At 43.7% G+C, this 14,906-nt stretch overlaps 1 protein-coding gene across 3 annotated transcripts in view; it reads left to right on the top strand.

The window, feature by feature from the left end:
- The window catches only part of IDE (insulin degrading enzyme), a 434,361-nt gene that overhangs the window by 117,726 nt on the left and 301,729 nt on the right, over positions 1 to 14,906 (top strand). For all 3 annotated transcript variants that reach the window (XM_029609922.1, XM_029609921.1, XM_029609920.1), the window contains exon 10: positions 4,746 to 4,826. In XM_029609922.1, coding sequence (XP_029465782.1) covers positions 4,746 to 4,826 — 81 coding nt within the window. The remainder of the gene's footprint in view (positions 1 to 4,745; positions 4,827 to 14,906) is intronic.

Below are 14,906 nucleotides of genomic sequence, written 5' to 3' on the forward strand. Positions count from 1 at the left end.
ATTTAGATCGCACAGCCGGCCACAGGCATTCCTCTCAGCTCTTTGTGTCCTTCAATACCAACAGGCTGGGAGTGGCAGTGGGTAAACAGACTTTATCCAACTGGCTGGCGGATTGCATCACTTTCTGCTATGCACAAGCAGGCCTTCCACTAGCTGGCAGAGTTAAGGCTCAATCTGTGTAGGCCATGGCAACGTCTGTGGCTCATCTGCGAGCAGTCCCGTTGTCAAGAATTGCTGGGCCGCAATGTGGAGGTCTCTTCACACATTTGCTTCTCATTACTGCTTGGACAAGGATGGGCATCAAGACAGTGCCTTTGGTCAATCCGTCCTGCGCAAACTGTTCCAGACCTGAACCCAACTCTTCATCCCTTGTGCCCCTGGTGGGAGCCAGATAGTCCCCTGTTGACCTAGAGCACTGCATTTGTTGTTATGCCCGTTGGCACTTTATTCGGTCACTGTTGGTCTCATCTGCTAACTGGGACAGTCTGAGCTTGGTATTCACCCATATGTGAGGACTACCATCCTGCTTGACCTAGGAGAAAGTGCAGTTGCTTACCTGTAACAGGTGTTCTCCTAGGAAAGCAGGATGGTAGTCCTCCCAATGGAGCTGGGATCTCCTTCTGGTTTGTTTTATTTTTTCGCTCATATTTTTTCTATGTTACAAGACTAAAGAGGGACCTCTCATTGACGCGTGGATAGTGGCATGCTGGGCATGCTCAGTGTGCTGGTCAAAGCTTTGAGAAACTTTGACAAATGTTTTCTGTGCCGGGCTCCATCGGATGGTGTAACCCATATGTGAAGACTAACATCCTGCTGTCCTAGGAGAACACCTGTTACAGGTAAGCAACTGCGCTTTACGGGAGCCTATGTAAGTTCTGGGAAATCTTTAGCTAAGCAAGTGACTATGCATTATAGAGAACTTAAGCTACTTCCTGGGCAGAGCTACAGTTTGTATCTCTTCTGGAGATTTGTAGAGCAATGACTTGGTCTCTGCATTCTTTTTTGAAGATTTACGTAAGTATCAAAGAAGAAGCTTCCTTCGTTTCAGTAGTATTGAGAGCAGGTTTGGCAGTATCCTGCCTTGTTTAGGAGCAGCTTTGATACATCCCACACATTTAGACTGATCTGACTGGTCTCCAGAAAATGAAATTATCAGGTAAGAGCTAATTTCACCATTCTAACTTTCAGCTCGATACAGAAAAGTGGGGCCGCGGTTACCCCGCTCCTAACCCACTTTCTACTCATTTTCCAGCCGCGTTAGCCCTTCCTGCGATACACTATCCCCTTTAACCCATCCTTACCACCTCTTTAAATCCCCGGGTAACCCCTTCCGCACGCGGCATGTATATCAGATGTAAACGATCGAATTAGCTATTCCCTCCCATACAGTAATGCGCACCCCGACTATTGCTATTTTACCCTGCCATTTTGTCCCGCGTTTAACCTGCTAACTTACCGCCAGCCCTTACCCCTGCATTAGAGGCAGGGGTAATGGTAGACGGCAAACTTTCCCCCAAAAGGAAACCTCTAAAAACCTAAAATCCCCTCCTCCCGAAGCGACTCGACATTACTTTATGTTGTTTTCTTACCTTTTGTTGCTTTTCAGCCCCTTCCCTTCTCTGCCGCCCTCCGGAGGGGGCAGCCGGCGGCGAAAGCGGCTCGCAGCGGTCCCCCCCGCGCAAGTCCCGGTTCTCCTGGCTCTGCAACAGCAGTACAACAGCTAGGGCTCCATCCGGCTTGCAGCGTTCCTCCCCCCCCCGCGCAGGTCCCGGTTCTCCTGGCTCTGCGTGAAGTGAGAGCCCACTGTTCTGTGCCCTCTCCGGCACGAGCGAAGCGTTCTTTTCGTTGGCTGGAGCGCCCGTCGATTTGGGCGCTCCAGCCAATGAAAGAACATAGACGGGCGCGCGTGACGTCACAGTGTGCGTCACGCGCGCCCGTCTATGTGCTTTCATTGGCCGGAGCGCTTTCATTGGGAGGAATGCTGCAAGCCGGATGGAGCCCTAGCTGTTGTACTGCTGTTGCCGAGCCAGGAGAACCGGGACCTGCGCGGGGGGTGGGAGGAACGCTGCAAGCCGGATGGAGCCCTAGCTGTTGTACTGCTGTTGCCGAGCCAGGAGAACCGGGACCTGCGCGGGGGGGACCGCTGCGAGCCGCTTTCGCCGCCGGCTGCCCCCTCCGGAGGGTGGCAGAGAAGGAAAGGGGCTGAAAAGCAACAAAAGGTAAGTTGGCACATGTCGAGCCGCTTCGGGAGGAGGGGATTTTCGGTTTTTAGGTTTTCCTGGGTGCCTGTAATTTCAAATGTCATTTGAAATGACAGGTACCAGCGCACCCAGGATACTGTATAGGCGCTGTATTAAGCGCCTATACAGTAAAATGGGTTGCGCGGGCCTAACGCTTCGCCTAACGCTTTCCATACGCGGCTTGCATTTGCAAGCAATTTAAATAGAATATCGAGCGGTATGTGATCAGAACAGTGCGTGGGGCAAACGAGGGTGCGCCCGGCACTGCCGCACTCTTTCTAACGCGGCCTTACTGTATCGACCCGTTTGTCATTGGCTCTGACTTCATGGATTTTGAAAGCCAACTGGTATCTTCTCTATAATGTCTCTCTGAAGTAGACAGATTTCTCCTAGTATCTAGAAAATACTCAACAAAAATCTTAGAACTTCAAGTAGAGAAAAGTTAATTATCTGGTGCTCTGCTTTACAACAAGACCCATTTGCGTGTTCTGTTCCCATGTAACTTCAATACCTATAATACCTTTCTCAATCAGGATTGAAGACTAACTTGGTTAGAGTTCATCTCTGTGCTATTGTGGCATACCATGAAAATTTCAAAGGGTTGCCTATTTCTTATTAACCTACATTTGCCATATTTATGAAAGATCTAAATCTTAAACTTCTGTATCGAGGGATCTAAATGCAGTGCTGGCTGAATTCACAAAACCACTATTTGAACCTTTGACCAAAGCAGAACTGAAATTCCTCTTGGAAAGTTTTTATTTTTAATTTCAGTTACGAATGCCCAGAATTTAAGCAATCTACAGTCTTTGGTAACTTACTCTCCCTATACTCAGATTTTCCATAACAGAGAGTTTTGAAAATTCATCCTAAATTTCTACCAAAAGTGGCTGTGCAATTTCATTTAAATGAATCCATTGTATTGCCTGCATTTTTTCTAAGACCACACTCCAGTAAGGGCAAGCAGGCTTTTCATGCGTTGGACTGCAGAAGAGTTCTTTTCTATTTACAAAGAACAAACTCCTACAGAAAGTCTTCACAACTTTTTGTTGCTTTTAATCCAGTAAATCAGGGTTCTTCATTTACAAAGAAAGCTATTTTTCAATTTGGATATCTGATTGCATCACCTACAGCTATCAATCAGAACTCTTATCTCCATGGAAAAGTAAATAGGGCACCAGTAGCTTCTTTAGTACATCTTCATTTTGTCTCCATAGATGATATATGTAAGGCTGCCACTTTGTCTTCCATCCATATCTTTACTGCTCATTCATGCCTAGAAAATGCTTGTTTAATTGATTCCTTCAACTTTTCTGTCCAGCCTCTGGCATTATGCAGGTTTCCTGATCCTTTGTAAAGTATAAGTGTAATAATTTTCATAAAACCATTAGCTTCAGAGTTCCCACTTGTCTGGCTAATACTTGTCCTGCTTGTCCACAATGAAAGCAAAGCTGCTCCCTTTGGAGGAATAGCCTAGTGGTTAGAGCAGTGGACTATGAACCAGGAGACCAGGGTTTGAGTCCTACTGTCGCTCCTTGTGACCTTGGGCAAGTCACTTTACCCTCCATTGCCTCAGGTACAAAAACTTAGATTGCAAGCCCTCTGGGGATAGGGAAATACCTACAGTACCTGAATGTAAACCGGTGTGATATCTCGATTGAGATCGAATGTCGGTATATAAAAATAATAAATAATAATATAATAATAGGTGCTCTCAGTAGAGAGCAGGACATATCAGCCATACAGTCTCATACTTCTCCCCTGTAGAGCTGAACGTTAGGTTGTCATAAAGACTGAGGAGACTTGCACAGTGATGGCTGCATGGGAAGATCCACATGTACAGGGAAAGACCTTTCCAATCTTTTTGAGCTCTGAGAGAGCTATCCGTTTGTACCATTGGAAGACATCGCCCACTTGTGTGATTGATTTATCCTGTTGTCTACAGAGAAAACCTGTTACAAATGAGCAACTTTGCTTTCTCCTTCTCCAACTTTTCCTTCATTATTCTCTCCACCTGTATTCTGCCATTCTTCAGTTTCTTCCTTGTCTCTCTCCCCTCTCATATTTTCTGTTGTTCTTCACCAGCATAAGATAATGCTGCCCCTTCATTTTCTTCACATACTCTCACCACCCAGTTGCTAGTTGTCCCCCAATCCTCTCCCTGCCATCTCCAATCCAGCCACTGCCTCTCATCACCCTCTCAGCAGCAAGCAACCCTCCAGGGAAAATACCATAGCTTAGTAAATAGACCCCTAACTTTTTCAATTTAAATTTTCATTTTCATGGTTTAATAACCACATTGATGTTGTAAACAATACAAAATATGAATTTGGCATAAGTGAGTACCAAACTGCTCTTAAAATAAGTGATCCCCTTTTTTATTTCTCAACCTGTGCTTATGGCAGAATTCTTAAACATTTCTGTGTTTACATATTAACGTTTTTGTGTTTTAACACTTTACAAATTTGCATGTTATGAATAATTTTGGTTTACCCTTCATTATAGGATTTGAATGCTGTAGCTTTCAGATTTAAAGATAAAGAACGGCCACGAGGGTACACTTCAAAGGTTGCAGGATTGTTGCATGTAAGTAATTCTGTATTTTAATTCCTAATGTCACCAATGTGAACTGGGTGGAAATGGACAGCTGAAGATCAATATCACTTTTTGTTTCTAATGCAGAATGCCCTCTGGAGATAATAGCTATTTTCTCCATTAACTTTAATATGTGTATATTTCCCTTTCTCCTTACTTCTATAATCTCCTGAAGAGTGTAGTCTTGTTTCTTGTCGTTATCTGTTTTCTGCTTTTGTTGACTTTAAATTATCCTCCAGGTCAGTTTCTCCATCCCTCTCCTGGAGACACATCTAACCAGTTGGGTTTTCAGGATATCTGTAATGAATATTTGAGAGAGATTTTCATGCAAATACATCTCAGTTATATTTATAGTGGCAAACTTGAAAAACCCAACTGGATAAGTATGCCTCTAGGAGAGGGTTGAGAAATGCATCTACAGATAATAACCTTGTTAAGAATATGAACAGATTAGTGCACGACTTTCCAAACCTGTCCTGATGACCTTATAGCCAGTTGGGTTTTTAGGATGCCCGCGTGAATATGCATAAGATAAATCTGCATGCTTCGGAGACTCAGTATGTGCAAATTTATATCATACATTTTCTTTGTGGGTATCCTGTTGGTTACCATAACAGGTTTGGAAAGCCCTGTAGTAGATGAAAATGTCAACATGGAAAACAGTTCTTTCTGTCCAGTAATTTGCTGTTACTTGAAATGCCTGAAAAGCGGAATATAAATCAAATAAAAATAACATTTACAGTTAATATTGATTTGGACTCACACATACATATGCAAATATGAAATATATGCACTGATCTGTGTTATTACATTGTTACCCTTCTAAAATTCAAGATCTGTCTTAGGCCTTTCAATGAACAGTCTAATGGGAGAATAGCTGTAGGAAGCTAACATGCTAAAACTTTACTTTCCATTTCATCCAGCTACACCAGTCTAGTTATGTTCAAATAGGCGGATTATGTCCCCTTACCAGCAGTTGGAGACAGTGCACAAACATTCTCCATGATATCCTTGTTACTATGTGTAGGTGGTACAGTACAGAGAAACTCCAGTATATTCTGCGTGCAGCAGATGGTGGATCTCACTGGTGGTGTAGCAGGATTACAAGGACAACTTTGACCTAGCACAGCGCCAGGCCACTGGTATGCCACTAGTTCAAGCCTACTTGGTTAGCTCCCAGTCCTAGAGGGAACTAGGTAGAGCCTGAAGGGAAGGGGGGGGGAGGGCCTGCTTAATGTAAACCCAACAAAAAAAAATGGAGAAGTCAGGAGATTTTTTTGCTTCTGGACTGCTTGTGGTGCTACAGAGAGGCTTCTCCAACCTTCCATTCCTGGTCTGTGCCTTCTACTGCCTGTCTTTTTAAGAGCTGGAAGAAAAAAGGAGGAAGTTGTAGCAAGCCATTTTGGTGCAGTGATATTGGGCAGCTGGCTCATAGAACCTCAGTGGAGAGCCAGGACCTGTCTTTGCTTCTGTTGGCTAAGTTTTACTTCTAGGGACCTTGGGGAAGCACTGCCTCTACAAACTGTGAGCAGGGAATGGAGACAGAAGCCACCATTGTGGTGTATGTGGGAGGAGGCAGTTGGCCTCATCCTCAGGGCTGTTGTGCTCAGCTTGTGTGTGGGCTGAGTAGGTGATGGAGGAGTGTTCTCGGGCTCCCGCAATTTTCAGTGTGCCTCCCCCGCAGCCAGATAAGATCTATTCAGTGGCTTGGAGGTGGATCCTGAGGCTGTGAAGGCTATCCTCGTGCCAATGTTGGCGGGAATGGTGGCCATTTTGGCTCACCCTACCACAGATCCATGGTAGCCATGTGAAGATTTGGAGGTTGAGTTTGGGGATCTGCCCGTTCTTAAGTGACAAGGCTGTTGGCAAACCTGATGTAGGTCAGTCTGAGACGTAGGGAGAGTTTTCCCTTGAGTTTTTTCATTTTTTGCATCAGGCTTTCTGCACCATCAGGGGATTGACTCAAAGCACAAGACTTCTTTGGGGTGACCCTTCAGTTGGGCTGGGGGTGGAGGGTCAATTCCCCACAAAAGGGACAAGGAGAGGACTGAACCACTTTCCCCTAGAGCCATGTCCTCTCTGGGAGACCCTAATGGTCACCCAGGTTCTGGTGGTGGGGCTTCAGTGGAAGAGGATGAGATTTCCTTTGATAAAGACTGACACCATGGTTCAGCTCTTTTGCAGGAAGGCAGTTGTGTTCCTGATTGACTAGATTATGTTATGTCTGCACCATGCAGATCCTATAGTGGAGGAACCTTCCTCTTGGAACCCTATTATTAAGGGGATCAGAAAGTCCTCCAGAACCTTTCCTCTCTCTGTGGTTGTTGAAGAGATTGTTTTAGCAGAGTGGGTGTCCCCTGAGAATAGGCTCTAGTTGTATCCTCTTTCACAGGACACTGTGCAGCCTTTGTTTCTGTTGCCTAAGATAGATGCTCTAGTCACAGTGGTCCCCAGAAAGACTACAGTCTTGGTTGAAAGCAGCACTGTTGTCAAGGATCATAGGATAGAACTCCTTTTGAAGCATCTTTTCTCTGCTTTAGCCCTGATGTTCAAGTTTACATCTGTTGCTGTATAGTGGTGCCTGCGCTTTTACATTGGATTCAGCATCTCCCTGAAAGTAAAGAGACAGCTAAAATGGAGTCTGCGGCTGCTTTTTTGGCAGATCTCCTCTGTGATTTCCTCTGCATTTCATCTAGAACTGAGGCTTCTGCCATGGCGGCTAGGAGGTTGCTTTGGCTTTGCACCTGGTCGGCAGATTCCTGGTCGAAGTCTTTGTTAGGAAAGCTCCCTTTAAGAGTAAGCTTGTTTTTAGGGAGCATCTGGAAGAGCTTGTTAAGAACCTAGGGCACCCAAAGCCCAAAAGGCTGCCCAAGGCTAAGCCTCTTTCTCCTCCTGGTCCAATAGGTCAGTTTTGAGATGGCCAGGGAGGCAGTCCTTTTCATTTTGGAGTTCTTAGACTTCCAAGGGAAATAATCTAGAAACCTAGATCTGATCCCACCCATGCCTCAGGAGCCTTTCGCTCTTTTCAATGAGGCAAGGTGAGTTCACTTGCTGGTCACTCCAGTAGATGATTGCTTAAAGCGATTTTTACCAGGAGTGGACCCAAATATCCTCAGATCAGCAGGTGTTAGAGAGTATTTGCTATGGTTATGCTCTAGAGTTGCGTGTTCCCGTTCCCAACATCCTTATGGTTCCCCCCTGTTCCTTAGCCATCAAAGGGCAGTGAGTGAGAACTTGCTTCAGCTCTTGTGGACAATTGTGCTGGATCCTTTGGAGGAGAGAGGTTTTGGCAGGTATTCCATTTATTTAATTGTGCCCAAGAAGGACAGATTTTTACAAGCAATTCTCTATCTCGAGTTAGTCAACAACATTCTCAAGATCTGTCATTTCCAAATGGAAATCCTCCAGTCAGTGCTATTGGTGGTGAGAGAGGGTGAATTCCTGGTGTCTTTGGATGCGTCAGAAGCATATCCCAATGAGATATTTTTGTATCCTGCAGGAATGTTTTCAGTTCATGGTGCTCCCCTTCGGTCTGGCGACCACTCCTCAAATGTTCCATTAAAGTAATGGTGGTGGTAGTGACATTGCAGCATCGAGAAAGTGTTTTGATGCATTCATATCATGACGATTGGTTGATCAGGGAAAAGTCTCATAGGAAGGGGTTTAAGCAGCCAGCAGAGTGGTGCAAGTTTTAGAATGCTTGGGCTGGGTGGTCAATTTTGCAAAGAGCAATCTCTCTTCTTCCCAGTCCCTGGAGATTTTGAGGTGCACTTCAACGTTGAATTAGGCCGGGCTTTTCTGACCTCAAGGAGAGTGGACAAATTGCTCGGTCAATTCCAGAGGTTCTGTACATTGCAGTATCCAAAGGCCTGGGATTATCTTAGCGTGTAAGATAATGTGGCATATAGTTGAATTTAAATATATAAAATAAATAATTCTGCAGCTTCTGGGATCCATGGTGGCGGCCACAGATCTAATTCCTCGAGCCAGGGCTCATATGAGACCTCTGTGTGTGGCTTCCCTCTCCCGGTGATCACCTCATTCCCAGGTCTATGACATGTGACTTCCTCTTCCAGCGTTGGTGAGGGACAGTCTGCAGTGGTGGATGGTCTCTTGGAACTTGATGCAGAGAGTGTTTACTAACCCTGCTTGGTTTCTGGTCATGCTGATGCCAGCCTGACAGGTTGGAGGAGGCTCATTGTCTGGACTGGGTGGTCCAGGGCCATTGGTCTCTTCGAGAGATAGGCTGGTCCATCAATAGATTATAGAATTTTCCCTGTTAGTGTGTTTAGCTACAGGAAGGGTTTGGGGATGATCTCTCCCAAATGTTTTGAAGATTTTTCATTGAGGTTGTTTAACACATTAGTGTTTTGAGTGTTTAGTCATAGGTATACTGGTGTTTCTCTGTGCTGGCAATAATGTAATGGAGAGAGTTTGTGTGTGTTTTGCCACCATCTGCTGGTAGGGGGGACACAATCCACCTGTTTGGACTAGACTGGACTGCTGTAGCAGGATTCATGGAAAGAAAATTAGCAGATAAGAGCATTTCTCCTTTGTCAGCTCCTACTGCACTGAGGAATGCCAGACTGAAACAAGATGGAAATCTTGAATTTTCTGTCTGCATGGTTTGTTAGCTGAAATAAATGTTGGCTGTCACATGCTACTACTTTACTTGCCTTTTAACATTGCTTGAAAAATGTTGGTAAAATGGCTAATCTCCAGAAAGTTTTCTATATTATTTTTCTTATCATGTTTTTATTTAATTTTAAAGTGTCTCTCTTCCTAGTTAGCTCCACTGAGTTCTGGGGCTAGCATGCTGATTTATCTGTTTCTACCCAGTAGAATTATGGTATCCCTAGACTATTAAATTAAATTTTTATATTCTGTGATTTCCAGCATTGTTCAACACTGATAACAAACATACACGATTGTTATGAATACAAACAAAATAAAATTTATATTAAAAGCCTAATGGCACAGTTCACTTAAAAAATTAAAACTTAAGTATAAGCTTGTACAAATAAGAATGATTTCAATTACTAAAACACAAATCTCTCTTCTCTCATAACTCATTAGGTAGTAGTATATCTTGTCTCCTGTAATTTATAATTATGAAATGGAAGAAATTGAAGATTCTTCTCAGCTGAACATAAAGCAAGTTTAGGAATATAATATACTTCAAAATGAGAGAAATGATGGGAGCCATCACAATACAATATTTTATGCATTAATGTTAATACTTTTAAATTGTATTCTTTGTAAAATAGGTAACCAGTATAGTTCATCATAGGTGTGATTTGCTCATTCCATTTTATACCAGTGATTACTCTAACTGCAACCTTCTGCACTAATTGTAATTCTTGCTGCAGCTTCTTAAGTAGATCTTAATAAATAATTATAATAATCAAAATTTGATAATACAAGTGATTGAGTAATAGTCATAAAATCACTTAAGGCAATAAAAGTTTTAACTAGGTGAATTATCCACAGCTTATAAAAAGCAAATTTTGCAACTAAAGTAATCTGGGGTTTTAAAGTAAATTCAGAATCTAAATTCCCAGATTTTGGGTTTCAGAAGTATTCTGTATTTCAACATCATAAAACAAACAACGGAGACCAGCTTTGAGGTCACCCAGCCTTGCTTAATCATAAAATAGTGGTTTTCTTCAGATTTAAAATTAACTTATTCCTAGAAAGCCAGTGATTATTCTGTTCAATAACAAAATGTATTGTGGAGGAACACAGTACTTTCACACAGAAGATAAAACTGAATGTCGTTTGAATGAATACAATAGCATGTTCCTAATGACATCATTCATTTTCACAATGGCTGCAAGTACACATTAAAAAGGACTGCAGACCAGGAAGATCCTTGTGAAAACACCAGACTCAGTTGGTCTCAGTGAGCAATAAGTATCACCTAAACTCACCTCCTGAGTTCTTTCAGATAAATATGAGGAGAATCAATTTATATCAACCCCACCTATACTGTGGAGTGCAGACTATCTCTTAAATAACGATGACAAACTGTATCAAATGCAAATGATAATCAAATTGGACTAAAACCCCTGAAGTACCCTTGCCAACATCTTTCCTAATATAACTTATCAGGCATAACAGGAGAGAGTCTCCATTCCATGTGCCTTCCTAAACCCATATTTCTCTATATAAAAATGTTGTTTCATCTGTGTAGTCCTCAAACTGAATCAGTTTACTAAGTGATACCAAATTAGAAATTGGTCAATATTTAAACAATGATTGGATTTTCTTAACTGGGCAAATTCTTGCACATTTTAAAGAGGTTGGAACACAGCCTTCACTTTGAGAAAGGTTAATCAAGCTAATTGAATAATATAAAAAAAATTTGGCAAATTTCACATTATTTAACTCTTTTCTATACCGACATTCATGATACTGGTCATATCATATCGGTTTACAGGGAACAGGGGGGTTTATAACATTAACAATGAAAAAAGAAGCAAAGTTACAATACAACAAGGTCGAGTGAACTTGGGAGCTGAAGTAGCTAGAGGCTGAGGTTAGATGACATAAACTTAACAAGCGGTATATTGGAGATGCCTAGATACATATAATGAGAGTTCTGACTAAAATGGGCATGAATCAAGAGGACAGAAATATGCATTTACCTGACCAAGTATCTTTAAAACACTCTCTTAGTAATACCATTAAACTGCATCCAGTTAAGCTCAATAGTATTGATTACATCAGCCTCTGACTGCCAACTTCATAACAGGGTAAAGATGCTTGCAGCAAACATACCTTCTCTTGAAAGAAGTCAATAGTCAAATCATATTTAACCAACTGCTTATTTGTACAGATAGGTTTAGAAAGCAATTTTTGATCACCTGAAATTACTGAATTGTGGGTAATCACTGATTGTGCTCAGTTTGTAAAAAAACTGAAGATGTTTCAGGAGGCCTTTTCTTAGGGGAAGTTAATTAGGTTTGTTCATCAGTAATAAGATTTTATTTATTACTCTATTACTGTATCAGGGAAACCTGGGACATCTGTTTGTGTTGTATTTTTATGTCAGCTTATGAACTTGTGTATTATGTTTTAGTGTAATCCACTTAGCATTAACGAATGCGCAATCCGCAACATATAGGTCCCTATTTGTTGCATTCGTGGGGTTCCGAAATGTATGGCGAACCCCCACGAATGCAATGTATCATTAACGAATAAAACCCCCACCCTCCTGACCCCCCCCCCCCCCCCCCCCCCCCCCCCACGACTTGCCAAAAGTCCCTGGTGGTCCAGCGGGGGTCCTGGAGCATGCTTCTGCACTTGGGCCGTCGGCTGCCGGTATTCAAAATGGCGCCATTGTGCACAAGATGGCGCCGGCCATCCATTGCTCCTACTATGTGACAGGGGCTGACCAATAGCCCCTGTGACATAGTAAGGGCAAAGGCTATCGGCGCCATTTTGAATACCGGCGGACGACAGCCCGAGTGCAGGAGAAAGCTCCAGGACCCCCGCTGGACCACCAGGGACTTTTGGCAAGTCTTTGGGGGGGGGGGTTGTAGTTAATTAAGTTTAAAGGGTTGGGATGGTTTTGTTTTTTTAACTTTAATGGGAAACGAACACCATATGTAACTAATGGACGAATCTGGGTCCCCCGAAAACAGATGTAATTGATTTAGGTCCCGACGAATACCGAATTGAACTTATCCATCCCTGCTGCACATCCCTACTTAGCACAGCTGGACTGCTATAAGTGGACTATAAAATTTTTAAATAAATTCCTTAGGCTGATTTAACAAGGACTATCTTTATTTATTTATTTATTTATTTATTTATTTAGAGTTTTTTTCTCTGCTGATATTCGTTTTCACATCATCTCAGTTTACAAAGAACAGATTAACAATGAATAAGGAAAAGGAAGTGCATTAAACTGGTAGAGCTAAATAAGAGCAGGTATCTGAGCAGTGTAGTGAATTTTTTCTCAGAGGCAAGCAGGATGGCAGTCCTTAACATGGATGACAATATTGGATGGAGCCTGGCATGGAAAATTTATGTCAAAGTTTCTAGAACTTTGTCTGAGCCTCTCAGTGAGCTTTTTCATGTATGCAATATAGCATGCGTCCACACAGAGTTCCTTCAGTCTCTTCTGTCAATTTTTGCATCTCGTGGTCGGGTGAGCCTTATCTTTTTTTTTTTCTTCAGCTTGCACAACTTTCCAAAGTACTTTTTTTGTGAATAATGTTTTGTGTTTCCTTGTGCGGTCAACACACAACCCCCTCGGTTCTCCTGTTAGCATCCTAGATAGGTTTTTCAAGGTTTTGGGTACGTTTATTTTCGTTGTCAATTCCCCCAGGGCAGCGGTGCACTCCATCGATTTCGATCTCGTGTCCCTTTTGTTTTGAGACCTGGGGGTGGGTCTGCTGGTCTGCTGCTGGTCTGCTGCTGGTTTTAAGCAGTGCCCCAGGTATTCTAGGACCAAGTCTATCATGGAACCCCATGATAGATGGCCCTCTGCCTTGGGGCATCACACAACATCCAGGGTTGCAGCAAATGTGCCAAAATGACCTTGAAAGGACATAAGATCCAGCTCAACAAGATGGGGCTCCTCTTTGGGCCAGAGAAGATCGAGACATCGGCATCGGAGGTATCTGTATTGAGGGACCTCTGAGCTGTGCCGACGGCCACCGGTGTCATCTACATTAGCGGGGCAGCCGGTTCCGTCAAGGTTGTCAGCTGCTAGGGACCCTGGAGATAGGCCATTGTCTGACTCCTCCAGGTTGAGGATATCAGGTTTGTCAACCTCTGCCTCAGCACCAGGGAAGGACCGATCCAAGCATCGAAGGAAGCATTGTCATCTGACCACATCTGTGCACGGTGCTGGGCCCGGGGATGCACCAGTTTCTGCTGTGATGCCCCCGAAGCGACTCCATGGTGAGGAGAGCCAGTCCATCGATGCCATGGTCTCCACTGGTGCTGATGCCCGCCACCAGTCGTCCTCTCGGTTCTGAAGAAGATCTGATTACACCTCCTGAGTAGCCTGTCCTGGTATCAGCAATTTTTGAGGAGGAGCTATAGAGGCACATGCAACAAGAAGTGGAGAAGGCAATGTGTGGCATCGGAGCACTGACAGCACCGGCACAATCATTCCTCGAGCCGCTTTTGGAATCCCTGCATATGCTTATTGGTGTGTTACCGACCTCATCCCAAGTGTCTATTCCTGGGTGGCATTGATGCACTATGAGGGACTGGTCTTCTGTCAGCTGATCCAGTGCTCATCCCTGGTTCCTTGGAAGAGGAAGCTCCCCAGTACCAGGGTTGTCACTGAGGCCTAGACCAAAATGTCAAATCATACCTACACTCTTGGCCAGGGGCCGAGTTCCTAGGGCCTAGTCATCGGTAGATGACATCAGAAACTAGCGCACCTATGATCCCTGAGGGAGTGATTTCTTCAAGGTTTCTGATGACGCTTAGCATGGTTTCCCCTCAGAACTATCTCCTCTAGATGATCGAAAGAAGTCTTTACTGGAGGACCTGTCCTTTGCAGGATTTGTCAGAGTGATGGCAGAAGCCATCCCAATTCAGTTGCAGACTGAAGAGGATACCAGGCACAAAATGCTAGATATTCTTCAGTACATGGAGCCTCCCAAGGAGATTTTAGAAGTCTCTGTGCACAAGATCCTTGTGGAGTTACTAATGAGAATGTGGAAACACCCTCTTACAGTGCTTCCTGTTAACAGGATGGTGGACACGATTTATCTCCTCCAAAAAGCTCTTGGATTCAACAAGAGTTAGCTTCTTCACCAGTCATGTCATTGAATCTGCTCTCAAGAAGACCAAGCATACTGGGACTCATTCTTCGGCACCCCCCTGGGGAAGGATCATAAAGCAGTGGATGCTCTTGGGAGATGGATACTTATTGCCTGCATAGCAGCCTACCAGCTCTACATAATCAAATATATGCATAATATCCTGAAGCAGGTGCAGGAGGTTGCCGAGTAACTGCCTCAGCAGCAGCACAAAACACTATAGTCACTGGTGCATAAGGGTCTGGAGTGCATAAAACAATGGGGTCTGTTCAATCTGCGATGT

This window comes from Rhinatrema bivittatum, chromosome 7 (genome assembly GCF_901001135.1).
Source record: "Rhinatrema bivittatum chromosome 7, aRhiBiv1.1, whole genome shotgun sequence".
In the NCBI taxonomy this organism is placed as follows: domain Eukaryota; kingdom Metazoa; phylum Chordata; class Amphibia; order Gymnophiona; family Rhinatrematidae; genus Rhinatrema; species Rhinatrema bivittatum.